The following is a 26,282-nucleotide window of genomic DNA, read 5'->3' as shown; positions in this document are numbered from 1 at the left end:
CATTGTTTCAGTCTCTCTACTCCAATATCTTTACAGGATATTCTTTTTATCCAAGTATTTTTCCCCAATAGCTAAATAAATAGCTTGAGAAGGACCAGTCAGCTCGTCGAGGGGGAACAATAGACCCTACCCACGTGACGTCACAACTCCGCTCTCCTGAATGGTACCGCCCAACTGTCCGTCAAAACATAGTGTTAACCTGTTACGGCTACGTACATTCCTCCTATTTACGGCGTGTTTTTCTGCTCCTTAACATTAATAATCAAAATGGTGAAGGCGTGTGTGGCTGTTGGTTGCACTAACAGAGAAGATGGAAGGAGAGACTTGAAGTTTTACAGTATTCCGAGGGATCCAAAGAGAAGAGCGAAATGGACGGCTGCAATTCGACGTGAAAACTGGGCACCAAAAAATCACCACAGACTATGTAGTAGTCATTTTATATCCCGTAAGATGCATTTAAGATATACTTAGAGGGTTTTGGGCTGACAAATAACCACAATTAAGATCATTGCTAGGCTAATCGCCGACAACATACACGTATGTATGTAGTGAGAGTGCTATCGCTAAACCATATAAACATTAAAAGCCTTAACTCCATTGACAAACGACATGAAATACATTAGACTTGACAGTTGATGTTAGCAATAACAAAAGATTTTGAATTGAAAATTTCGTAACTCACCTTTCCAAGCACAAGATAGATTCCTGCCGAATTTTCGTGGACGAGGACCTGTTTCACCCAACCAGCAACGAAGTATTTATAAGCCTCCAAGCTCTTGAAGTTTTTCAAATTTTCGTGAGAATAGGCTGATTTTGTGTGGACAAGATAATTGTAAATATCAGCGTAGCAGATGTCAGGCAGACAGGGCGAAGACAGTGGGTCGAAAAACATCGATTTGGGCATCAAATATGGATCTGGCGACTGTATAGAACGAAGCTTTTCCACATAACGCCTTTTATGCAACACATCCAGTGAGTTTACGGCATCAGAAAGCACTGGGTCTTCCATGAAATGCATTTTAAATTCCTCGATCAATTGAAACAAATGCTAATACAGAGACAAAATGACGGACAAGTGGGCGGAACCATACAGCGAGCACGTGGTTTTGTGACGTCGGTGGGTAGGGTCTATTCACAACGAGGAAAACGCAACGAAGAGATCTGCAAAATGTCATTGTTTCTGTCTCTTTACTTCAATATTTTTACAGGATATTCTTTTTATCCAAGTATTTTCCCCAACTGCTAAATAAATGGCATGGTCATGACAAATAACAGTCTTGTGCTAAATGGAACATGGAATAATAAAAATGCACTTATTCAGGACGACATGGCAAAATTACTCCATAATGGTCAAAACTGTCGACTTCACCTTTCCTGTCGCACCTCCCGAACGATATTTTATGACACCTAAATCGGACATATGTCATTTCCCTTCCCCGGCTTCAGAGAATGTAAACAAACCAAGAGGCGTGACAGCTAGCCGACATACTAACCCGAACCGAGTGATGTTTCAAAGTCTTCGAAGCGGAAAATCACACATAACTAGCCTGGATTATTTGACATGACGACTGGGTTGTCGATTGTCTTCGCGGATCGGCAAATCTCCCGGCGGAGAGCAATTTACAGCTCGTTCCCCGGAGGAGGGCGGCTGCAGTTGTTGTGCAGCTAACGTGCAGCTAATGTGCATGAGGAGAGCTTTTTACATGCCTATCAATGACCAAACGTAAGTAGTCCTATATTTAAAGAAAGTCAGAAGTCAGTCATTTTCATGGCGTGGGATTCAAAAAAATAAATAAATATAGCGATCGCTTCCACACACATCCAAGCGGTCCATATCATTCAGGAGCATAAAATACCGCGTGTATTATGAAATAAACATGCTTTTTCGTGTCACATGCACTTTAAGCTTGGATTTACTTACGATTGGATTTAACTACGAAAGTTATACAGGAGTGATTTGTTCAAGGATTCAAGGTAAATATGAGATTTTTCGTACCATGCATGCGTCATTGAAGCATTTATTCGAAGGAATTTTCTTCTTTGTTTACACATGGAGGCGGCTAATTTTCGTAACTGACTAGCCTCATAGTTTACTGTTAACCACGAATCGAGATTGTTTTACGTCCATATCTATAAAGAATTCAGGGATTTAAGAACTTATTCACAAGAATTTTCGCCGCAAAAGCTCTGTTTACGCCAGGCGGCCGCTTGCCTCATTTCGTCAATATACGTAAAATAAACGTTAATTGCACGGTTTCTTTGCTTTTAAACAAGAATCTAAACCGTTTTACATCCATATCTATGAAGAACTCGGGGATTAAAGAATTTATTCACAAGAATTTTCGCCAGAAAAGCTCCTTATACGCCAGGCGGCCGCTAGTCTCATTCGCTAACATAGTAGCACTGTACTTCATCAATATACGTAAAATAAACGCTAACTGCACGGTTTCTTTGCTTTTAACACAGAATTGAGACTGTTTTACATCCATATCTATGAAGAATTTGGGGATTTAAGCATTTATTTACGAGAATTTTCGCCACAAAAGCTCTGTTTACGCAAGGCGGCCGCTAGCCTCATTTCGTCAATACACGTAAAATAAACGCTAACTGGACGGTTTCTTTGCTTTAAGCAAGAATCGAGACCGTTTTACATCCATATCTATGAAGAACTCGGGGATTTAAGAATTTATTCACAAGAATTTTCGCCAGAAAAGCTCTTTGTATGCCAGGCGGCCGCTAGCCTAACTCGCTAACATAGTAGCATTGTACTTGTCAATATACGTAAACGCTAACTGCACGGTTTCTTTGCTTTTAACTAGAGCTGTCCCGACTAGTCGACGTAGTCGACGTCATCGATGACGTAAATCCGTCGACGAGCACAACATGCCGTCGACGGTAAATGAAGGGTTAAAAAAATATATGCGTGGAAAGTTAGAATGTCGGATGCTCTGTTTGCAAGCAGGGAAAGCGGCACAAAGCCAAAAAAAGCGCACCAGAGTGTCCAAAACATTGACTTATTTCAAAGAAACAATGGAGAGTACACTCTTCTGTCCTGTCTCTTCAGTGCCAAGCTTAGCTGCACGTCGGCCGTGAATAAACACCTCAAGCGCCTTCACGCAGTTTGTAAGGTTTTTTTTTTTTTTTTCTCTTTCATTTTTTTGTACACCAGAGGGTGCTGTCGCCTTACTAAATAATAATGTTTCATTGACAATGGGCCTATAAGTGCTATTAGTATTGTTCTTAATGCTAATTGAAAGGTTTATTTCATGTTATGGTTTATTTTATGGTATAGAAAATTATATAAGGTTAAAAGGTCATAAATATATACAGTATATACAGTGATTGCACTCAAGGGAGAGATTGGCAATGATAAGGTAATAAGGTAAAGGCAATTCATATAGGCAATTCATTGATATATAAATAAGGTTTAAAAGGAAAAATGTGAAAAGTTTTTGTTAATTTCTAATTGTGTTGCTTTATTTGTGTGCGCCGTAGCTCTTACGGTGTGTTTACATCAAGGATGGAATAAAAGTTGTAAACCATCAGTTTAAGAGACCATCTTTTCAATCGGGATGCTACACTAGTTAATTCTATCAGCATTTGAACTCATTGTTTATTTGTGATTTATTATTGTTATTTACGTGTTTATTTGTACTTTAATAAATTATTTGAGTGTTCCAATATGTTTTTTTTAATTGATAAGCGTCAACAAAAATTTCATTGCTAAATTAGTTTAAAAAATAAAAAAATAAAAAAATAATTATTAGATTAGTCGACTAATCGTAAAAATAGTCGGCTGACTAATCGGGAGAAAATTAGTCGTTTGGGACAGCCCTACTTTTAACCAAGAATTGAAACTGTTTTACATCCATATCTATGAAGAATTCGGGGATTTAAGCATTTATTCAAAAGAAATTTTGCCAGAAAAGCTCTGTTACATATGGCGGCCGCTAGCCTCATTCACCAACACTATATAATGTATAAATAACTATAATAAAGGGATATTCTATTGTAAAATAAGTTGTTAATGTATATAGAATTTATTAATGTTCTATTTACATATTATTTATGATTGATTCTGCATGTTTTCCTTAGGTATTAAGTTTCTGATGTTAAATTGAGTGATTTATTTACTGTTGAAAACTTGCAGTAAAAAAAAAAAAAAATTAAGTTGCTATTTTGGTCAAAAACTTCTATGTTAAATATTGCTATTGATCCTGAAAATATAGGTGATTATCTCTGCATTTGGTGATTTTTGTGCATCTAGTGTAAAATCTGAGACTTTTATCACCTTTTTAAGTTGTGCTATACTTAAATAAAAATAATTAAGCAGGATTTTATGAGGGAAAGACTGAATTTTTTGATGCCGCTGCTCATGGAGACTCATATATGGCTAAGGTAGGTGCCTGTTTTGGTTTTAGGTCAGTAGCAGCCTTGGTTTTGTAAATATTTGAATTTGAAGTTTTTGAAAATAGTCCCCCTACGAATCGGCCCCGTTTCCCGTATCATGTCAATAGGTTATGAAGTCTTTGTGCACATGCAGGTTATGCTGTTATGTAGTCCCTACCAATGTTGAGACCAAACCTACACCCTTGGTTGGGAGTAATCTTTCAGCTTTTCTACTTCTTACCAGACTCTCGCCAAAGACCTCGATTGGAAGGGCAGCCTCCTTCTTAGCCTTTTCCGATAGCGGCGGTGGTTCTTGGCCTGCCTCGCTTTGATCACTTTGGACGTCAGGTAGGAAAGGGCTCAGAACGGCCGCCACAGGCTGCTCATTTCTCTGAAGGGCCGGTATCGGACTCTCATCGTAGGGAGCACTGCTAAACTAACAAAAAAGTGCTGTTGAATTGGAGTGGGACAGCAAATACTTTACTCCTGTTTGCACTTGCCAGGAATCCATTTTGAGATCAATGCAGTTCGACCGGATTGGATGTTTACGAATGACACATTTAAATTCAAAGCAAAGGAATGAAAACAGCCACATGATTGGACATCAGTGATTGTCAATGGAGCTGAAAGAGTTAAGGTGGTAATGGCTCTACACCCCAGTACCAAATGTTTAATAAAGAGAATTATTTTTCTACCAGAGTTTGGGTGTTTTATTTACAACTTCAATTCTAATCAAGGTAAAAATAATTTAAAAACATAGAATGGTGCATAAACTTGTGGGTACAGTGGTATGAAAAAGTATCTAAACCTTTGGGAATTTCTCACATTTCTACATAAAATTCCTATCAGATGCGATCTGATCTTTGTCAAAATTACACAGATGTAAAAACAGTGTCTGCTTTAACTAAAACCACCCAGACATTTATAGGTTTTCATATTTCAATGAGGATAGAATGCAAACAATGACAGAAGGGGGGAAAAAGGTAAGTGAACCCTCTGCCTAAGGAGACCTAAAATGCAATTGAAACCAATTTTTACCAATTTTTAAGTCAGGTGTGTGCCCAATCACTGATGAGCGGTTTAAAGCTGTCCTGCCCACTATAAAATACACACCTGGTAAGAATTGTCCTGATGAGAAGCATTGTCTGATGTGCATCATGGCTTGGTCAAAAGAGCTGTCTGAAGACTAGCAATCACAGATTGTTGATTTGTATAAAGCTGGGAATTGATACAAAACCATCTCTAAAAGTCTGGATGTTCATCAACCAACAGTCAGAGAAGTTTTCTACAAATGGAGAGAGTTTGGCACTGTTGTTTCTCTCCCAAGGAGTGGCCATCCACCAAAGATGACGCCAAGAGTTAGTACCTCAAGGAGGTAAAAAAAGGATCCCTAGAGTGTCTGTTAAAGACTTACAGAAATCACTGGCACAGTCTCTGTGCACACATCAACTATATGTAAACCAATGGCCAAGAATGGGGTTCATGGGAGGACTCCACGGAGGAAGCCACTGCTGTCTAAAAAAAAACATTGTTGCTCGTTTAATGTTCGCAAAAAGGCACTTGGACAATACACACACGTTTTGGCAAAATATTTTGTGGGCTGATGAAACCAAAGTGGAATTGTTTGGGAGTAACACACAACGTCATGTGTGGAGGAAAAATGGAACAGCTCACCAACATCAACACCTCACCTCCACCGTGAAGCATAGCGGAGGGAGCATCATGATTTGGGGCTGTTTTGCTACCTCAGGGCCTGGACATCTTCTAATTATTAATGGAAGAATGAATTCAAAAGTTTATCTGAGGCCGTCTGTCAGACAGTTGAAGCTAAAAAGAGGATGGATGCTGCAACAAGACAATGATCCAAAACACAGAAGTAAATCAACTTCAGAATGGTTTCAGAAGAACAAAATACACGTTCCGGAGTGGCCAAGTCAAAGTCCAGACTTGAACCCTATTGAGATGCTGTGGCATGACCTAAAGACAGTGATTCATGCCAGACATCTCAGGAATCTGACTGAAATACAGCAGATTTGTCAAGCGGAATTGGCCAAGATTAGTCCTGATAGATGTGCCAGATGGATCTGCAGCTACAGGAAGCATCTGGTTCGAGTTATTGCTGCCGATGAGGAGGGAACAAAACATTAAATTTGATGGTTCACTTACAGTCTCTGACAAAAGTTTTGTCACTTATCCATTTTGTAGAAACAATGGCTAATAACCTGACTTATAATTATTCAAGTGGTTTCAGAAATGGCTCATTCATTGTTTTCTAAGTGAATCTCGGATCCATGCGGGCTCCAGTAGGTCTCCTGCAATATTTGCGGCGACTGTGGTGTAATTCAATGGAAGATTCATCTGAAAAATCCCTGTTTTGCCAAAAAACCACAAAGTTTGGTGGTGGCAAAATCATTGTCTGGGGTTACATCCATTATGAGGGTGTGCGAGAGATCTGCAGGGTGGAAGGCAACATAAATAGTCTGAAATATCAACAAATCTTAGCTGCCTCTTACATTCCTAACCATAAAAAGGGACAAATTCTGCAGCAAGATGGTGCTACATCGCATACTTCAATCTCTACCACAAAGTTCCTCAAGGCAAAGAACACCAAGATCCTCCAGGACTGGCCAGCCCAGTCACCAGACATGAACAGGATGAAAGAAGAAGAATGGAAGACGAAACCCAAGAATGTTGATGAACTCTGAGAGGCATGCAAGACTGCTTTCTTTGATGTTCCTGATGACTTCATCAATAAATTGTATGATTCCTTAGCGAACCGCATGGATGCAGTCTTTCAAGCCCATGGAAGTCATACAAAATATTACATTTGGATCTCACAGCACCACTACTTAATTCGCTTATGTTATGTAACATATTTTTGTATTTGAAGTACATTTTTTTGTTCAAATTCACACTACTTTCTGTAGGCGACAAAACTTTTGTCTTGCCAAAATTTGACCTGTATGTCGTCATTAAATGATAAATCTTTTTTCAGTGAAACAAATATATTTTTGTCCACTCAACATAATTTGGGAGGGTCTTAGCTTTCATTTGAGCCATTTCTGAAACCAATTGAATAATTAAAAGTCAGGTTATTAGCAATTGTTTCTACAAATTGGATAAGTGACAAGACTTTTGTCAGGGACTGTACTTATTTTTCTCCATTCTGACATTGTTTGCATACTATCCTCATTAAAATATGAAAACCTATAAATATCCAGGTGATTTTAGTTAAAGCTGATGCTGTTTTTTCATCTGTGTGATTTTGACAAAGATCAGATCACATTTGATGGTTACTTTAGGCAGAAATGTGAGAAATTCCAAAAGGTTCAGATACTTTTTCATACCACTGTAGTTGAAATATCACAATGCTAGCAGAACAAAGCATTACTGTCGTTTCTCGCAATAGTTTCAGGGAAAATATATCGTTCTGAAAGCACCGTTATCGTAACAGGTCAAAATCTTGTTTTGCTTTTCTCCCCAGGGCCAACTGGCAGCCCGCTGCCTTGCACTTGGCTGAAAGATCTGTCTTACATGGCCGTGGGAGTCACTCACCCGTTGTAAACTTTTAATTAAGTCGAGAAACCTAAACCTACAGTCGGGGTGGCCTTGGGAGCTGCTGGGTCGAGCGTAAGAAGCATACCTTCATGGATAATCTTCTTGTATCCGTCCTATAAGAAGAGTCGTACTTACATTTAGCTTTTGGAGCGCAGACGAGTCTCTTGGCGTGTCCGGTTGGTTATCCCGTTTTGGCGAAAGTGCAACAGAGTGTGATGCTTTCCCTATCATTTTTGTGTCCAAAGTTTTGGCTGGGATTGAGGAGTGCTCGAACGATCCCGATACACTTGTGATCTAGAGATATTAGCAAAGGAGAGAAGGTTAGAAAAATACACAGCAAATAACTCAAATATTGCTGTCTGACCATTAGAGGTGTGCAAAATTTCCGATTCTTAGATTATTCGCGATTCGGCCGTGGAAGATTCGAGAGCGATTCACAAACATCCAAATTCCGATTATTGAAATATGCGAAGTAAAGCGGAAGTACACAACACTCAGCGCGCCGCGCGGTCTTCGGGACAGAACGGAGCTAGAGTAGCTAAACATTATGCTTCTCATTACCCGGCCCCTCGGGTAATGCCAATGCTCAACTCATGGCTCTAGCTCAACTCACGCAACAAGATAAAAAAATACAACAACATACCTGACTGCTGCCGAAAAGCTGCTACAAAGCACATCCATATAATGTTACGGTGGATATCATTTATATAGGACTAGATGCAATATAGATTTGGTAGTGTTAGCAGCACATCTACGTAATGCTAGATGCAGGCGTTAGTAAATGGCCGCCATCTTAAAGCAGTAGACTTCCCTGCAAGGCTGTTGTAGAGAACCTTCCAAGCAAACCTAATTAACTTTTTATCTAAAATACTCCTAAATCGGTAAAATATTGTCTTGAATCGATCTTTAAAATGGTTTTAAAACTTTCACATGTCGAAAGTAGACAAAAGGGAAATTATGGAATAACGGGAGCAATTTTAACAAATTTAACGGTTGATTCACAACATTAAATTAATTGAATGTAGTTTAAAGCTGCTGATACAGAATGGGGACTGGAGTTTTTTATTTAATGTTATTTTTGTATATTTGTTTACTGCTATATGTTAACTTGATACTGAAATAGTAGTGTGGTTTAGCCTGAGAGTATTTTTGAACAATTTTGGAACTAATGTACAAAACATTTAAAAAAAAGAAGAAAAAAAAAAAAGAAAAAAGAAAAAAAAAAGGAGGGGGGTGCATCAATAATCGTTTTATAATCGAATCGGAGCCTCTGAATCGTAATCGTAATCGAATCGTTAGGTGCCCAAAGATTCCCAGCTCTACTGACCATTGACATATCCAATAGGTTGTGGACCTCCAGTTGCTTGTAGACATTCCTCCGGTACTCATCCATTTCATCCTTCTTTTTCTTGGCAAGATCGTATTCCTCTTTTGCCATCGCGCATTGCGTCTCTACATCCAACCTCGCCAAATGCTCGCCGGCCTGAACAGAAGGGGAAGAAGTCTCGTTCGGATGTCAAACATCAATATGGAAATTAAGGGAGTGCCAAAAAAAATTGATTATTAGATGCATCGCGATTCGACACGTGATGATTCGATTACGATTCATAAAGGTTCAAACATAGACTTCAAAAAGCTTTTGACCTGACACCTCGTCATTGTTTGCGCGACGCCTCATCAGAGGGGGCCGAGCTTCATTTAGTAATAGCCGAAGACGGCACACGCTCATGTCGGATTTAAGTTTGGATTTAGTTACGATCGGATTTAACTACGCATACAAACAGGAAGGATTGTCTCAGGAGTGATTTGTTCGAGGATTCAAGGTAAATATTTTTTTCGTACTGTGCATGCGTGATTGAAGCATTTATTCGCAGGAATTCTCTTCGTTTACACATGGAACTGACTAGCCTCGTAGTTGGCAATATTTACGCAAAATAACTGCTACCTGCATGGTATCTTTGCTTTTAACCAAGAATCAAGACTGTTTTACGTCCATATCTAGGAAGAATTCGGGGATTTAAGCATTTATTCACAAGAATGTTCGCCAAAAAAGCTCCTTTTATGCCAGGCGCCCGCTAGCCTCATTCGCTAACATAGTAGCATGGTACTTTGTCAATACAGTGCCTTGCAAAAGTATTCGGCCCCCTTGAACCTTGCAACCTTTCGCCACATTTCAGGCTTCAAACATAAAGATATAAAATTTTAATTTTTTGTCAAGAATCAACAACAAGTGGGACACAATCGTGAAGTGGAACAAAGTTTATTGGATAATTTAAACTTTTTTAACAAATAAAAAACTGAAAAGTGGGGCGTGCAATATTATTCGGCCCCCTTGCGTTAATACTTTGTAGCGCCACCTTTTGCTCCAATTACAGCTGCAAGTCGCTTGGGGTATGTGTCTATCAGTTTTGCACATTGAGAGACTGACATTCTTGCCCATTCTTCCTTGCAAAACAGCTCGAGCTCAGTGAGGTTGGATGGAGAGTGTTTGTGAACAGCAGTCTTTAGCTCTTTCCACAGATTCTCGATTGGATTCAGGTCTGGACTTTGACTTGGCCATTCTAACACCTGGATACGTTTATTTTTTAACCATTCCATTGTAGATTTGGCTTTATGTTTTGGATCATTGTCCTGTTGGAAGATAAATCTCCGTCCCAGTCTCAGGTCTTGTGCAGATACCAACAGGTTTTCTTCCAGAATGTTCCTGTATTTGGCTGCATCCATCTTCCCGTCAATTTTAACCATCTTCCCTGTCCCTGCTGAAGAAAAGCAGGCCCAAACCATGATGCGGCCACCACCATGTTTGACAGTGGGGATGGTGTGTTCAGGGTGATGAGCTGTGTTGCTTTGACGCCAAACATATCGTTTTGCATTGTGGCCAAAAAGTTCAATTTTGGTTTCATCTGACCAGAGCACCTTCTTCCACATGTTTGGTGTGGCTTGTGGCAAACTTTAAACGAGACTTTTTATGGATATCTTTGAGAAATGGCTTTCTTCTTGCCACTCTTCCATAAAGGCCAGATTTGTGCAGTGTACGACTGAATGTTGTCCTATGGACAGACTCTCCCACCTCAGCTGTAGATCTCTGCAGTTCACCCAGAGTGATCATGGGCCTCTTGGCTGCATCTCTGATCAGTTTTCTCCTTGTTTGAGAAGAAAGTTTGGAAGGACGGCCGGGTCTTGGTAGACTGGATTGGATCATTCAGAGATCCTCACTGAACTTCTGAAGTGAGTTTGCTGCACTGAAAGTAAAGGGGCCAAATAATATTGCACGCCGCACTTTTCAGTTTTTTATTTGTTAAAAAAGTTTAAATTATCCAATAAATGTTGTTCCACTTCACGATTGTGTCCCACTTGTTGTTGATTCTTGACAAAAAAATTAAATTTCATATTTTTATGTTTGAAGCCTTAAATGTGGCGAAAGGTTGCAAGATTCAAGGGGGCCGAATACTTTTGCAAGGCATTGTATACGTAAAATAAAGGCTAACTGTACGGTTTCTTTGATTTTAACACATTTGCTCCCAAAAACATATAAATACGTTCTATTTTTAATTGTTTCAGTGTCCCAAAAACGTTATTTGTCTTTTCCGTTTTTTTTTTTTTTCACAAGAGACATCTCTAGGTTCTGATGCAACTTTGCTCTAAAGCACAATGCTGAAAATCCATTTTAAAGCAATAAAACTGGCCACTGGAGGGCAGTAGCAGATTTGGTAAGACCCGCAACTCGATTCAACGGAACGAACGGCCGGGCTGTACAGCCAGGGCGCCGGCAGAAGACGACCGAATGGACGACCAGGACGCCAAGCGCGGGAAGTCCCAGCAGGACGACCAGGTGGAAGCCCAGGATGCTAAGCGGCGGACAACCGTGAGGACGCCCGGGATGCCAGGCGCTGGACGACCGAGCAGAACGGCCGGGACCACCAGTGCCGTGGACGATGCAGTTGAGTCCGTGCTGCTTGCCAAGCAGAGCCCGCGCCGACGTGCTCGGCCGCTAGCGTTTCCCGCACCCTCCAGTGTCCGGCGACTCAGCCGGAAACGCGCACGGCCAAACCAGTTCCCCAGGCGAAATCCACCATGAGGCAGTGGTCACCAAAAAAGAAAGACTTAAAAAAAAATCCATCTTGATGAGGCACTACAGGCAATGACGAGGGAAAAGCCCACCCCGTCCGCCGAGACAGCCGCGACAGCCACAACAGCACCATCTCCCAGCCCAACAGTCCAGCCATGTGCAAATAAATTGTTACTTTGCTATCAAAAGCTCTATTTGTCTTGTTGTTCATGTTATTTTGTAGAAGGAAAACATTCAGATGATTGGGATGTCACAAAAGTGAAAAATAGCTGTGTTAAGTCAAAGTTATGTTTGAAATGTATGCTTTTACAAAAAGCTCAATTTCTCTGTTTTTTCATCAGTTATTGGAAAATTGCTCAAACTAAGCTATTTTCTAATGCTGATTTCTAAAGAATGGAAAAAGATATGACCTTTTTTTCTGCTGAAAGATAAGAGTAATCTTTCTTTTGGTGGGTTCCATGTTTACATAGCGATAGAAAAGAATTTTCTGTGGACCTTGCAAAATTAGTCAAAATCCAGTAACACGGCCTGGAGCGAAGGGGGTTGCTCTGGTGAAAATGGCTGGGAGTGAATGAGTTAAACGGCGTGGTGCTCAATACGACTTTAAAAAAGCTTTTGTACGTCGGCTCTCTTCAACGAAATGGACGAAATAAAGAATGCTACAGCACAGAATGCTAGTCTTCGGATTACCATGGCAACATCTGACAAGTGCAACCGCTATCTCGTTACTACCAACTGTTCGCTTGAGTACCAAAGAAATGACACGACCTGAGAACTTTGGCGCTTATTAAGAATTCATGGTGAGCATGGCAACACTGTATACAAAGAGGAATCTGAGCAATGTTTAACAAGTTGTGTCACAAGTAAAAAGACTCTTACCTTCTGAAGATCTGCAATAGCCTGCTTCAGATACTTGGCCTGCTCAAATCTCTCCTGTTGAAGCAAATCCTGCTTGTTTTGATCCAAGTGCCGGATGACACGGGCCAATTCAGGGTCCTGGTACATGTCAAAGGCCAGGTCATCGAAGGGGGATGCGGCCTCGTATTTTCTGGGTTTAATAAATAGACACAATCACGGGTGTGGCAATATATCCATATGGTGATGTATCCCAATAGGTTATCGATGTGCTCCCGCCAAGAATTGATTTTTTATTTAATTTTTTTTTTTAAAGACAACACTGTGTAATAAAGGTTGATTGTCAAATTTGCCACTTGACCTAAATTTTCCAATTGAATAGCGTCTATGGTAACTCACTGACTGCCATCTACGGCACTAGATGTCCAATTCCTTTTCACTGGGAGGGGGAGAATGAAAATTATTGAACAGAATTGGACGTCTGGTGGCATTACTGGCAGCTAATGAGTTAAATCCTATGAAAAAAACATCTATCTAGAATGCTATTGGCTTTCACATTTTTTCCTCACTTTTTTTTTATTTTTGTGTTTTTCATCATTTTTGCAGGGTTTTTTCCTCTCTTTGGCCTGTGTTTCCACTTTATTTTGTCACTGTTTTGCAGTTTTTTTTTTCTATTTTCTTTTGAGGGTTTGAGTTTTTCGTGTTTATCATATTTTTGCAGTTTTTTTTTTTTCATTTTCTTTTACATTTTTTCAGTTTTTCATAATTTTTGTGGGGGGGTTTTCCACTCTTGCAGGTTTTTTCCAATTTTTTTCCGTTTTCATTTTCACATTTTTCAGTTTTTCGCGTTTTTTTAATAAATTTTTGCAGATTTTTTTCGCACTTTTTTGCAGGTTTTTGCTACCTTTCCTTTAGACGGTTTTTCAGTTTTTCAAAATTTTTGTGCCCCCCCCCCACACACAGTTTTTAACATTTTTTTTTCTCCATTTTATTTTGACGGTTTTTCATAATTTTTGCGGGGATTTTATTTATTTATTTATTTTTACTTTTTGCAGGTTTTGGCAAGTTTTTTTCCCCCCATTTCTTTTTCACGGTTTTTCATAATTTTTTTCATTTTTTTTCTGTACTTTTTCGCTGCGTTCTTTTTTTTTTTTTTCATTTTTTTGAGTTTTTCATGTTTCGCACCATTTTTAAGGTTTTTTTTTCACTTTTTTGTAGTCCCCCCCCCCCAGTTTTTAGAGTATTGCATGGCTTTCACTTTTTCTTTTGCCTTTTTTTTCCTACACTTTTTCGCAGGGTTTCTTTTCCTCATTTTTGTTTGACAGTTTCGACATTTTTTTTTTTGCATTTTTTAAGTTTTTCAGTTTGTCATAGCTTTTGAGGGGGGTATTTCACATGCTGGGTTTTGCATTTATTTTCCATTTTCTTTTTCCTGTTTTTTCAGTTTTTTGTGTTTTTCATAATTTCCGGTTTTTCACTTTTTTTGCTTTTTTATTTTTTTTATTTTTTTTTTTACTTTTATTTGACATTTTTTTTGTTTCATAATTTTAGCATTTTTTTCCCAAATTTTTTTTGCAGGTTTTTATTCCATTTCCTTTAGACAGTTTTTCAGTTTTTCAAATTTTTTGCTTTCTTCCCCCCCCCCACACTTTTTCCACAGGTTTTGTCTCCATTTTATTTTGACGGTTTTTCATAGTTTTTGTGGGGATTTTTTATTTTATTTTATTTTTTTACTTTTTTGCAGGTTTTGGCAAGTTTTTTTTTTCATTTATCTTTCACGGTTTTCAGTTTTTCATAATTTTATAATATTTTTCCTCTACTTTTTTTGCTGTTTTTTTTTTTTCATTTTCTTTTGACAGTTTTTCATGTTTCACACCATTTTTAAGGCTTTTTGTCTTCACTTTTTTGTAGTCCCCCCCATTTTTCGATGGGGTTTCAGTATTGCATGACTTTCACATTTTTTGCGTTTTATTTTTCCCCCATTTTCGTTTGACAGTTTTCACATTTCTTTGCATTTTTTGTTCAACATTTTTTGGATTTCATTCGCTTTTTTTGCACTTTTTTTCTATTTTCTTTTGACAGTTTTTCAGGTTTTTTTGCGGCTTTCACATTTGTTAGTTTTTTTCCCTTCACTTTTTTTGCATTTTGTTTTTCTATTTTCTTTGGATGTTTTTAATTTTTTTGCAGTATCCCATCCCCCCACTTTTTTGCAGTTTTTTTCTTTTTCTGACAGTTTCTATTTTTTGTGGCTTTCACATTTTTTTTCCCACTTTTTTGCCAACCCATGTCCCCCCTATTTTCTTTTGACCGTTTAGTTTGTGTTTTTCATAATTTTTGCAGAATATTCAGGAAGTTTTTCTGAGATTAAATTAAATTTTGAAATTTGAATTCTGCTTCAAATGCAAGTGACATCAATTTGGCTGCATTGAGATGAAATGGCTTCATCGCACAGCGAAACTACAAAGGCACCAGGGTTCAATGGGCGCATCTCACCCTGCCAGGCTTGCCTCCAAGGCGGCCTCCAGTCGAGTTCCGTTGAGGGAGTGTTCGATCGGCTGTTCGTGACATGGCTGGAGGGTGGGTGGTGCATATAGAAAAATTATATATAAATGGCACGGGAATGAGACAGACAAGAAGGAAACGGGAACAACTCTCAACTTCCCCGTATCTGTGACTCAAAATATTAGTTTGTGACAGCCCCACTTGAGACTACAGATGGTATTTTCCCTACAGGTTGGAGGTAGCAGTGATATTAGCAAGAAAAACAATGCACAGTTTGTTCGCTGGAATCTGTGCCGGAATGTGTCCGTGTCTTTACGTATGTGTGTGGGAGGGGTGCACGTTTTAAGGTGCCCTCCCCCTACCGCCTTTCCTTGAAGGCTATTTGTCTGCAAACCTCTCTGATTACATGGAATAATTTAAGGCCTCCAGAGCGATTACTTCCTTACCTCTCTTGTAGCTCATTCTTGTCACCTTCAACTAGGACTACAAATATGCTACCAATTAAAAACTAATTGATGATGAAATGAATCAACAACTATATTGAATTCAGATCCTATTCTTTGAGCCTCTCAATTCATTAGCTGCCATTGAGTGGGACTGACTTCCGATCCCATCCCAAAAAAGCTCATCTGAGTCTTTTATCCATGGCCGAAGATAGCCACGTGTATTTGTTTTGGGCACAATAAATCTTCTAATATAAATAAAAACATGACAAGATTCAACAAGTGTAACAATCCAGAGTAACGAGGCTGCTAAAGCACAACAGCACCATCCGTTGCTACACTGATGTCATTACAACGTAACTGCTATTACTTACTGAGGTGTAAAAAGCACTGCTGCCCAGGGGGTCGCCCAGCACATTAATGGCCACCAGAGCAACCTGAAAACAAAAATGAAAAGTCTAAGGTTAACAGAAATACAGATATGAAACTACTGTGGTTTCAATCAGTCTCGCAAAAATCTGATTTCTGTGCTTTGGGACTGTTCAGACAACAAAAAACTCATTTAGTTTCAATCTGGATACATAAAAATCTAAAGGTGCAACAATTAATCGATTAACTCAAGCGACTATTGAACGTGTTAGAGAACACAAGGTCTTAGGGATAATACTTGATGATTTTTTAACATGGAATGCACACAAGTTAACTGAAAAATAAATTAGCTAGGAGCATCTCTATTCTTTTCAGAGCTCAAAATGTAATAGATCACAGGGCCCTTCAAATAATTTATAGTGCAGTATTTTTACACAATTTGACTTATTGGGCTGAAATTTGGGAACACGCTTACAAATGCCGATTACTGATGGTCCGCCAGAAAAAAAGCAATACGGATTATCGTATTTTTTGGACTATAAATCGCAGTTTTGTTTCATAGTTTGGCTGGGGGTGCGACTTATACTCAAGAGCGACTTATGTGTGAAAGTATTAACACCTAATGATATCATTTCACATGTTATTTTGTTGTTTTGGAGTGACACTGATGGTTTGGTAAACTTGTTAGCATGTTCTTTAAGCTATAGTTATCTGAATAACTCTTAATAGCTATGGCCACGTTCGCGTTCAGCCTTTGGCAATGTGTGTTCAATTGTATTATTGAGTTTTTTATATTAAAATGCATGCTTTTAGTTTGTGGCTCTTTCACACCCAAGTAGGGGCGCACTCACTATTAACACCTGCTCAGCCTCTGAGCGAGAGAGAGCGAGAGAGCGAGAGTGAGAGAGCGAGAGAGAGACATGGCTGCGAACCTACGTTCATTGTTTATGCTTTTAAATATCTCTACAGAGGCAACGCCTGTGTGCATCACATCATCTTTGTTGTTGCTTTTTCCACCCGCGATCAGACACTTAGAGCCAGTTGTGTGGTTGTTTGAACGATGTGCTAATGCTAGCGAACGCATGCTAACCGTTTGTGTCTTTGCTGTAATAACAGCTAATTATCATTTATTTACATTGATGCGAACCTGTTTGGTATCGAGGACGAAATTGATTGGTATTATTTCTGTTTTTAGTTTCATTCTTCAAATGATGGTGTCATAACAACGGCCAAAATAAAGTCAGCAAATTATACGGACGTCCAGCATCGTCATTTGGGAGTTTAGCTCGCTGTATAGCCAGGACCGAGCCGTAGCGTCCTGGTGAGGACAGTATATTCGCATTTCGTTGTTCAAGCATCATGTAACATTATCATACTGTACAGTTATTCGGCATGTTCTTCTCTTTGTATTTTTATATTAAATTGCCTTTCAAAATGACATACAGTGGGGAGAACAAGTATTTGATACACTGCCAATGGGTTTTCACTGTATCTGTTCTATGTGTTGGATTTTATCAAGAAAATGTCCCCAAAAAATGAGACTTATAGATGTTTTTTTTTTCCTTCTTCGTTGGGAATTTTCTGGCTAGTACGACTTATACTCAGGTGCGACTTAGAAAGAAAGAAAGACAGAAAGACAGAAAGAAAGAAAGAAAGAAAGAAAGAAAGAAAGAAAGAAAGAAAGAAAGAAAGAAAGAAAGAAAGAAAGAAAGAAAGAAAGAAAGAAAGAAAGAAAGAAAGAAAGAAAGAGAAAAAGTTTAGAAAAAAGCTTCGAATCAAATTTTGCTGCTTCGAGGAGACATTTAATTAGACTGGCGTTGTAATGGTTTGTTTTGAAAGTGTTTGCATTAAGTTTAATTGGTTTGGGTGGATACGCTGCCCTCTAGTTGCAACAGTGAAATGCCATTACTCGTTAAAACATGGCTGAATTCAGCGGCTTGTTAAGACCAACATAAAGTATGTTTTTGTTTGAGCTTATATGTTTGTTTATACATTCGTTATATATTTAATAATAATAATAATATATTTAGCAGTTTTTTTGTGGGAATATGTGTTTGAACGATTTGTTAAGAGCATTGCAAAGCATTTTATAGCATTTAAGCTAGCGGACCTTTCCTATGCAAATTAGCCAATTGTTCTTTTGTTGTACTTAGATCCTTATACATCATTTTTTTTATACCATTCAGAGGTATTCTAATTTTAAATGAAAGTGCAGTTTTGCATTGTTTGAAGAAACACTTAGGAATTTTACTTTGTATTCGCAATTAATGCTGTTTTGAAAGTGCAATCTTAGCAAGTCTTTGTTTTACATCTCCTTAAATTTATTCAGCAACGCAAAAAAATGTTCCTAATCCGATGACTCAATTATTCAAACTAACTAGTAGATAGATTAATCAATTACTAAAATCATCGATAGCTGCAGCCCTGCTTAGATCATCGTTACACGTACCTGATTATAACGATTGTGCCGGTTAGCATAATTCTTATGGAACGCTATCCTCAAGTATGTTCCGATGGCATCTACGTGCACAGACTTCAGCTCCCTCGTTCTGAAGCCGGTCTTCTCGTTGTCTGACAGAGACACGTACCTGTGGAGAGAGCATCCAAAAAAAAAAAAGATTCAAAATAAAATCATAATCATAATCATAAAAAAAGCTGATCATCCGCCATCTCACCCAAGCCTGTGAAGCTGGCCAATGAACTCTGATGTTCTGGGATCGGAAGGACTGTCACCTATGTAGAACTCCACCTTAGCCGGGATCAGGTAATGGTGAGCGAGGAGCTGTAGCTTCTTCACCCGGGTTCTTTCCACCAATTGTAAAGTGATGTGCTGAGGGTAGCTGCACAACCTGTGGATCGATATATCGAAAAGGTGATACCATATTGGCCCGAATATAAGACAGCCCTGATTATAAGACGACCCCCTCTTTTTCAAGACTCAAGTTTGAAAAAAGACTTTTTGAACACCAAATTAATTTTTACACAGAAAATAATTACACTACATCTGAATCAAATGATTATAACAACATATCTGAGAGAAAAAGCATGTTATTTTGCCTCATTCAAATCTTAATATCTGAAAATTTAAGTATGTAAACTAGGGTTGTTCCGATCATGTTTTTTTGCTCCCGATCCGATCCCGATCGTTTTAGTTTGAGTATGTGCCGATCCCGATATTTCCCGATCCAATTGCTTTTTTTTTGCTCCCGATTCAATTCCAATCATTCCCGATAATTTTTCCCGATCATATACATTTTGGCAATGCATTAAGAAAAAAATGAATAAAACTCGGACGAATATATACATTCAACATACAGTACATAAGGACTGTATTTGTTTATTATGACAATAAATCCTCAAGATGGCATTTACATTATTAAGTCTTTCTGTGAGAGGGATCCACGGATAGAAAGACTTGTAATTCTTAAAGGATAAATGTGACTTTGTATATTGTCACTAAATATTGCCATCTAGTGTATTTTTTGAGCTTTCAGTAAATGATACTGTAGCCATTTAACTGTTCTGCCCAAATGCATGATGGGAAGTGCAACCATGACTGTGCGTAGTGGTACCAATTGATATATCTTCTCTGCGTTGGGAAATAACATGGGGTGTTAAGTAAAAAAATCAATTACTACCTTTCTTCCCCACATTGCTTCCCACGATAATTCTAATCGTAGGGAGAGAGATTGTAATGCTTTAGCCAATTAAAAAAAGGCTCCAAAGGCTGCCAAAATTCACTCTACTCATTTTACGCTGCCTTTTAGCTCTATATATAGGTAAAACGGCGCCATTACAGATTGAACGCGATAATGCGTGAGTGGGTCGTGCAGCGCATGTGTTAATTGCGTTAAATATTTTAACGTGATAAATTAAAAAAAAAAAAAAAATTAACGCCGTTAATGGGATAAATTTGATAACCCTACCTTAAACCTCAACTAAAGACTCTGGTTAAGTGTAACATATTATGTCTGTAATGTTAAATACAATTAGAAAACGATTTAATTAAAATAAATATACATATTAAAAAAAAGGCATGTCCGATATTTTTTTGCCGATTCCGATACTTTGAAAATGATGTGATTAGGGATGTTTACATCCCTAATGTAAACTAAAGTGTAATCACAGTCGTAAATGAATGGCTTCTGGTTTTTGAAATTTAAATAAACCAATCTATTGTGATAACACAACAAAATTGCAATAACTGCATTCACCATCAAAGTGAAGTCTAACTAACTGTAGTCTTGAAACAAATCTGAATAAGGAAAAACATTGCAATAAAATAATGCAAACTGGTTGAACTTGAGAGTAGCTGAGATCTGCCATGACAGAACACAATTCAATGATATCTGGTGCCATCTAGCGTCGTGAATGGGTATAATGTCTAGACAACGAATATAAGACGATCCCCACTTTTTCAGTCTTATTTCAATGCAAAAAACACCGTCTTATATTCGGTATAGGGTATATCGCACACTTTGTAGCCTAAAAGGTCATCGATATGCTCCCACCAAGAATCAATATATCGTTTTAAAAAAGTGTCACTGTTAGGCCTGTCGCGATAACAAACTTTAGCAGGCGACATATTGCCTCATAAAGAATTGCCAATTCTCGATATTATTGTCAATTTTATTTGACCAATTCAACCACTAATGTAGGGGTTCAGCTATCAAACGTCACTGTTTTGTGGCAAAAAGTGGATTTTTCAGATGAATGTTCCATTGAATTACACCACAGTCGCCGCAAATATTGCAGGAGACCTACTGGAGCCCACGTGGATCCGAGATTCACTCAGAAAACTGTGAAGTTTGGTGGTGGCAAAATCATGGTCTGGAGTAACATCCAGTATGGAGGTGTGCGAGAGATTTGCAGGCTGAAAGGCAACAAAAATAGTCTGAAATATCAACGAATCTTAGCTGCCGCTTACATTCCTAACCATAAAAAGGGACAAATTCTGCAGCAGGATGGTGCTCCATCGCACACTTCAATCAAGATCCTCCAGGACTGGCCAGCCCAGTCACCAGACATGAACATCATTGAGCATGTCTGGGTTAGGATGAAAGAGGAAGCATGGAAGACGAAACCCAAGAATGTTGATGAACTCTGGGGAGGCATGCAAGACTGCTTTCTTTGATGTTCCTGATGGACTTCATCAATAAATTGTATGAATCCTTGCCGAACCGCATGGATGCAGTCCTTCAGGCCCACGGAAGTCATACAAAATATTAAATTTGGATCTCACAGCACCACTACTTAATTCGCTTATGTTATGTAACATATTTTTGTATTTGAAGTACATTTTTTGTTCAATTTTCACCCTACTTTCTGTAGGCGACAAAACTTTTGTCTTGCCAAAATTTGACCTTTATGTCTTCATTAAAAGATAAATCTTTTTTCAGTGAAAAAAATATACTTTTGGACATTCAACATCATTTGGGAGGGTCTTAGCTGTCATATGAGCCATTTCTGAAACCAATTGAATAATTAAAAGTCAGGTTATATTGGCAATTGTTTCTAAAAAATGGATAAGCGACAAGCCTTTTGTCAAGGGCTGTAGACTCATTTGAGGGCATACAATGACGGGGTGTTGATGAACTACCTGCTGGACCTCCAACCACTGGCAGTGGGCGCATGGACCAAGAGCTCCTGCGCACTGAAGTTGTCCTCATGACTGGAAGAACTGACCACAACAAATTTGATCTTCCTGGACATCCCTCCAGCGTAAACTGCAATAATAATGCATTTGATCAATGTTAAGTCGATTGCATGAATGATAAGCATTCAATAATAATAATAATCCACATACAAAATGGTAAAACAAGCAATTTCTGACTATATGTACTCCTCCTGAAACGCAATTTTTAAAAAAAGAATGGAACTTGGAACTTTGTTTCATTACTGACTCTTGTAATTAGGGCTGTCCCAAACGACTAATTTTCTCCCGATTAGTCAGCCGACTATTTTTACGATTAGTCGACTAATCTAATAATTAAAAAAAAAAATTTTTTGTTTTTGTTTACTTATTTAGCAATGAAATTTTTGTTGACGCTTATCAATTCACAAAAAACATATTAGAACACTTAAATTATCTCCTAAAGTACAAATAAACACGTAAATAAATCACAAATAAACAATGAGTTCAAATGCTGATAGAATTAACTAGTGTAGCATCCCGATTGAAAAGATGGTCTCTTAAACTGATGGTTTACAACTTTTATTCCATCTTTGATGTAATCACACCGTAAGAGCTACGGTGCACACAAATAAAACAACACAATTAGAAATTAACGAAAACTTTTCACCTTTTTCCTTTTAAACTTTATTTATATATCAATGAATTGCCTATATGAATTGCCTTTATCTTAATTTATTACCTTATCATTGACAATCTCTCCCTTGAGTGCAATCACTGTATATACTGTATATATTTATGACCTTTGAACCTTATATAATTTTCTATACCATAAAATAAACCATAACATGAAATAAACCTTTCAGTTAGCATTAAGAACAATACTAATAGCACTTATAGGCCCATTGTCAACGAAACATTATTATTTAGTAAGGCGACAGCACCCTCTGGTGTACAAAAAATGAAAAAACAAAAAATTTACCAACTGGGTGACAGCGCTTGAGGTGTTTATTCACGGCCGACGTGCAGCCAAGCTTGGCATTTAAGAGACAGGACAGAAGAGTGTACGCTCCTTTGTTTCTTTGAAATAAGTCAATGTTTTGGACACTCTGGTGCACTTTTTTGGCTTTGTGCCACTTTCCCCGCTTGCATACAGAGCATCCGACATTTTTCTTTCCGCGCATATATTTTTTTAACCCTTCATTAACCGTCGACGGGATGTTGTGCTCGTCGACGGATTTATGTCATCGATGACGTCGACTAGTCGGGACAGCTCTACTTGTAATTGTGGGAATAATTGTCTCAATAAACATAATCTTTCAAATATGAATTATTACTTGCACAATCATGCATCCACCCCTGTTACCATCACCTTTTTTAATATTGTAGAAGAAGAATAAAGCAGAAAATCACAGTAAAGCAACACTTGGTAACTTTTCAGTTTTGGTCGATTTTAGCGATGCCGGTGGACAAAAGCGGTCGTGTTTTGCCTTACGGAAGACTGCATTTCCCATGAGGACCAGCGCATGAGCGCATAGTGTCGTAAAATCCTCATCTACCGGTCACGTGCAGATGGGTTAAATGACATTTCTGTTTCCAGCGGCTATGTGAAGGACGAATAGTAATGAGGTAGTGAATCCAGTTGTGGCTAAACACGGCTAGCAACAAACAGTTAGCAACCGTGTGGCTTTGTTTGGCTAACCACACCCACCCACCTACAGCTGGGAATCTTTGGGCACCTAACGATTCGATTACGATTACGGTTCAGAGGCTCCGATTCGATTATAAAACGATTATTGAAGCACCCCTCTCCATTTTTTTTTTTTTTTAAATAAATGTTTTGTACATTAGTTCCAAAATTGTTCAAAAATCCTCTCAGGTTAAACCAAACTACTATTTCAGTATCAAGTTAACATATAACAGTAAATAAATACACAAAAATAACAGTAAATAAAATACTCCAGTCCCCATTCTGTATCAGCAGCTTTAAACTACATTCAATTAATTTAATGTTGTGAATCAACTGTTACAGTTGTTAAAATTGCTCCCGTTATTTCATAATTTCCCTTCTGTCTACTTTTGTCAAAGTTTTAAAACTATTACATCATTTAAAGATAGATTCAAGACAAGATTCTGCCGATTTCAGAGTATTTTAGATAAAAAGTTAATTAGGTTCGCTACAACAGAGCCTTCTAGAGAAGTCATTGCTTTAGTACTGCTTTAAGATGGCGGCTGTTTACTAACGCCGGAAAGTGTCATTTCGCAGCTCTGTTCAATAAAACATGTTCTAACACCGCCGTCGTCTGTAATTTTGCTTCTAGTGTTACATACAGTGCCTTGCAAAAGTATTCGGCCCCCTTGAATCTTGCAGCCTTTCGCCACATTTCAGGCTTCAAACATAAATATATGAAATTTAATTTTTTTGTCAAGAATCAACAACAAGTGGGACACAATCGTGAAGTGGAAACACATTTATTGGATAATTTAAACTTTTTTAACAAATAAAAAACTGGAAAGTGGGGCGTGCAATATTATTCGGCCCCTTTACTTTCAGTGCAGCAAACTCACTCCAGAAGTTCAGTGAGGATCTCTGAATGATCCAATGTTGTCCTAAATGACCGATGATGATAAATAGAATCCACCTGTGTGTAATCAAGTCTCCGTATAAATGCATCTGCTCTGTGATAGTCTCAGGGTTCTGTTTAAAGTGCAGAGAGCATTATGAAAACCAAGGAACACACCAGGCATGTCCGAGATACTGTTGTGGAGAAGTTTAAAGCCGGATTTGGATACAAAAAGATTTCCCAAGCTTTAAACATCTCAAGGAGCACTGTGCAAGCCATCATATTGAAATGGAAGGAGCATCAGACGACTGCAAATCTACCAAGACCCGGCCGTCCTTCCAAACTTTCTTATCAAACAAGGAGAAAACTGATCAGAGATGCAGCCAAGAGGCCCATGATCACTCTGGATGAACTGCAGAGATCTACAGATGAGGTGGGAGAGTCTGTCCATAGGACAACAATCAGTCGTACACTGCACAAATCTGGCCTTTATGGAAGAGTGGCAAGAAGAAAGCCATTTCTCAAAGATATCCATAAAAAGTCTCATTTAAAGTTTGCCACAAGCCACCTGGGAGACACACCAAACATGTGGAAGAAGGTGCTCTGGTCAGATGAAACCAAAATTGAACTTTTTGGCCACAATGCAAAACGATATGTTTGGCGTAAAAGCAACACAGCTGAACACACCATCCCCACTGTCAAACATGGTGGTGGCAGCATCATGGTTTGGGCCTGCTTTTCTTCAGCAGGGACAGGGAAGATGGTTAAAATTGACGGGAAGATGGATGCAGCCAAACACAGGAACATTCTGGAAGAAAAACCTGTTGGTATCTGCACAAGACCTGAGACTGGGACGGAGATTTATCTTCCAACAGGACAATGATCCAAAACATAAAGCCAAATCTACAATGGAATGGTTCAAAAATAAACGTATCCAGGTGTTAGAATGGCCAAGTCAAAGTCCAGACCTGAATCCAATCGAGAATCTGTGGAAAGAGCTGAAGACTGCTGTTCACAAACACTCTCCATCCAACCTCACTGAGCTCGAGCTGTTTTGCAAGGAAGAATGGGCAAGAATGTCAGTCTCTCGATGTGCAAAACTGATAGAAACATACCCCAAGCGACTTGCAGCTGTAATTGGAGCAAAAGGTGGCGCTACAAAGTATTAACGCAAGTGGGCCGAATAATATTGCACGCCCCACTTTTCAGTTTTTTATTTGTTAAAAAAGTTTAAATTATCCAATAAATTTTGTTCCACTTCACGATTGTGTCCCACTTGTTGTTGATTCTTGACAAAAAATTAAAATTTTATATCTTTATGTTTGAAGCCTGAAATGTGGCGAAAGGTTGCAAGGTTCAAGGGGGCCGAATACTTTTGCAAGGCACTGTATGTATGATATCTACTGTAGCCGTATGTTTGTAGCAACTAGCAACTGGGCATTGTTTGTAGCGGCTGTTGGAACCTGTGAGGTATGATTGTTTTTTTATCTAGCAGCATGAGTACAACATGATATATACTCTCGGTCCGTTCCTCATTGCGTCCCAAAGACCGCGCTGACTGTGTTTTACTTCCGTTTTACCTGGTATAATTCAATAATCGGAATTTGGATGTTTGTGAATCGATCTCCAATTTTCCACGGCCGAATCGCGAATAATCTAAGAATCTGAAATTTCGCACGCCTCTACACCCACCTCACTCAAACTCATTAGGCTCATTCTACAGATGTTATCACATAACTGTTCGGGCTCATAGCAAACACGGAGTGCTAAAAGAGTAACTTTTGCTTGCTAGCTATTTCATCTCGTTGTTTGCCCCTTGTAAGTTACATTCTTTTGTTTCATAGAAATGAAAGGGCATAAAAAAATTATCGGCCCTTAATAAACATCAAAAGTAACTTAGG

At 38.5% G+C, this 26,282-nt stretch overlaps 1 protein-coding gene across 1 annotated transcript in view; it reads right to left on the bottom strand.

Moving 5' to 3' along the window:
* The window catches only part of cep104 (centrosomal protein 104), a 75,145-nt gene that overhangs the window by 42,886 nt on the left and 5,977 nt on the right, over nucleotides 1–26,282 (bottom strand). The window contains exons 2-10 of the mRNA XM_057825416.1: nucleotides 21,785–21,911; nucleotides 18,861–19,034; nucleotides 18,635–18,773; nucleotides 16,191–16,253; nucleotides 15,365–15,441; nucleotides 12,896–13,064; nucleotides 9,275–9,430; nucleotides 8,083–8,241; nucleotides 4,631–4,825 (exon numbers count right to left, since the gene is read on the bottom strand). Coding sequence (XP_057681399.1) covers nucleotides 4,631–4,825; nucleotides 8,083–8,241; nucleotides 9,275–9,430; nucleotides 12,896–13,064; nucleotides 15,365–15,441; nucleotides 16,191–16,253; nucleotides 18,635–18,773; nucleotides 18,861–19,034; nucleotides 21,785–21,897 — 1,245 coding nt within the window. The 5' untranslated portion in view covers nucleotides 21,898–21,911. The remainder of the gene's footprint in view (nucleotides 1–4,630; nucleotides 4,826–8,082; nucleotides 8,242–9,274; nucleotides 9,431–12,895; nucleotides 13,065–15,364; nucleotides 15,442–16,190; nucleotides 16,254–18,634; nucleotides 18,774–18,860; nucleotides 19,035–21,784; nucleotides 21,912–26,282) is intronic.

The sequence above is a fragment of the Corythoichthys intestinalis genome, chromosome 2 (assembly GCF_030265065.1).
Source record: "Corythoichthys intestinalis isolate RoL2023-P3 chromosome 2, ASM3026506v1, whole genome shotgun sequence".
NCBI lineage: Eukaryota > Metazoa > Chordata > Actinopteri > Syngnathiformes > Syngnathidae > Corythoichthys > Corythoichthys intestinalis.
The sequence above is the reverse complement of the archived record's forward strand: the minus strand, read 5'-3'. Positions and strand labels throughout refer to the sequence as shown.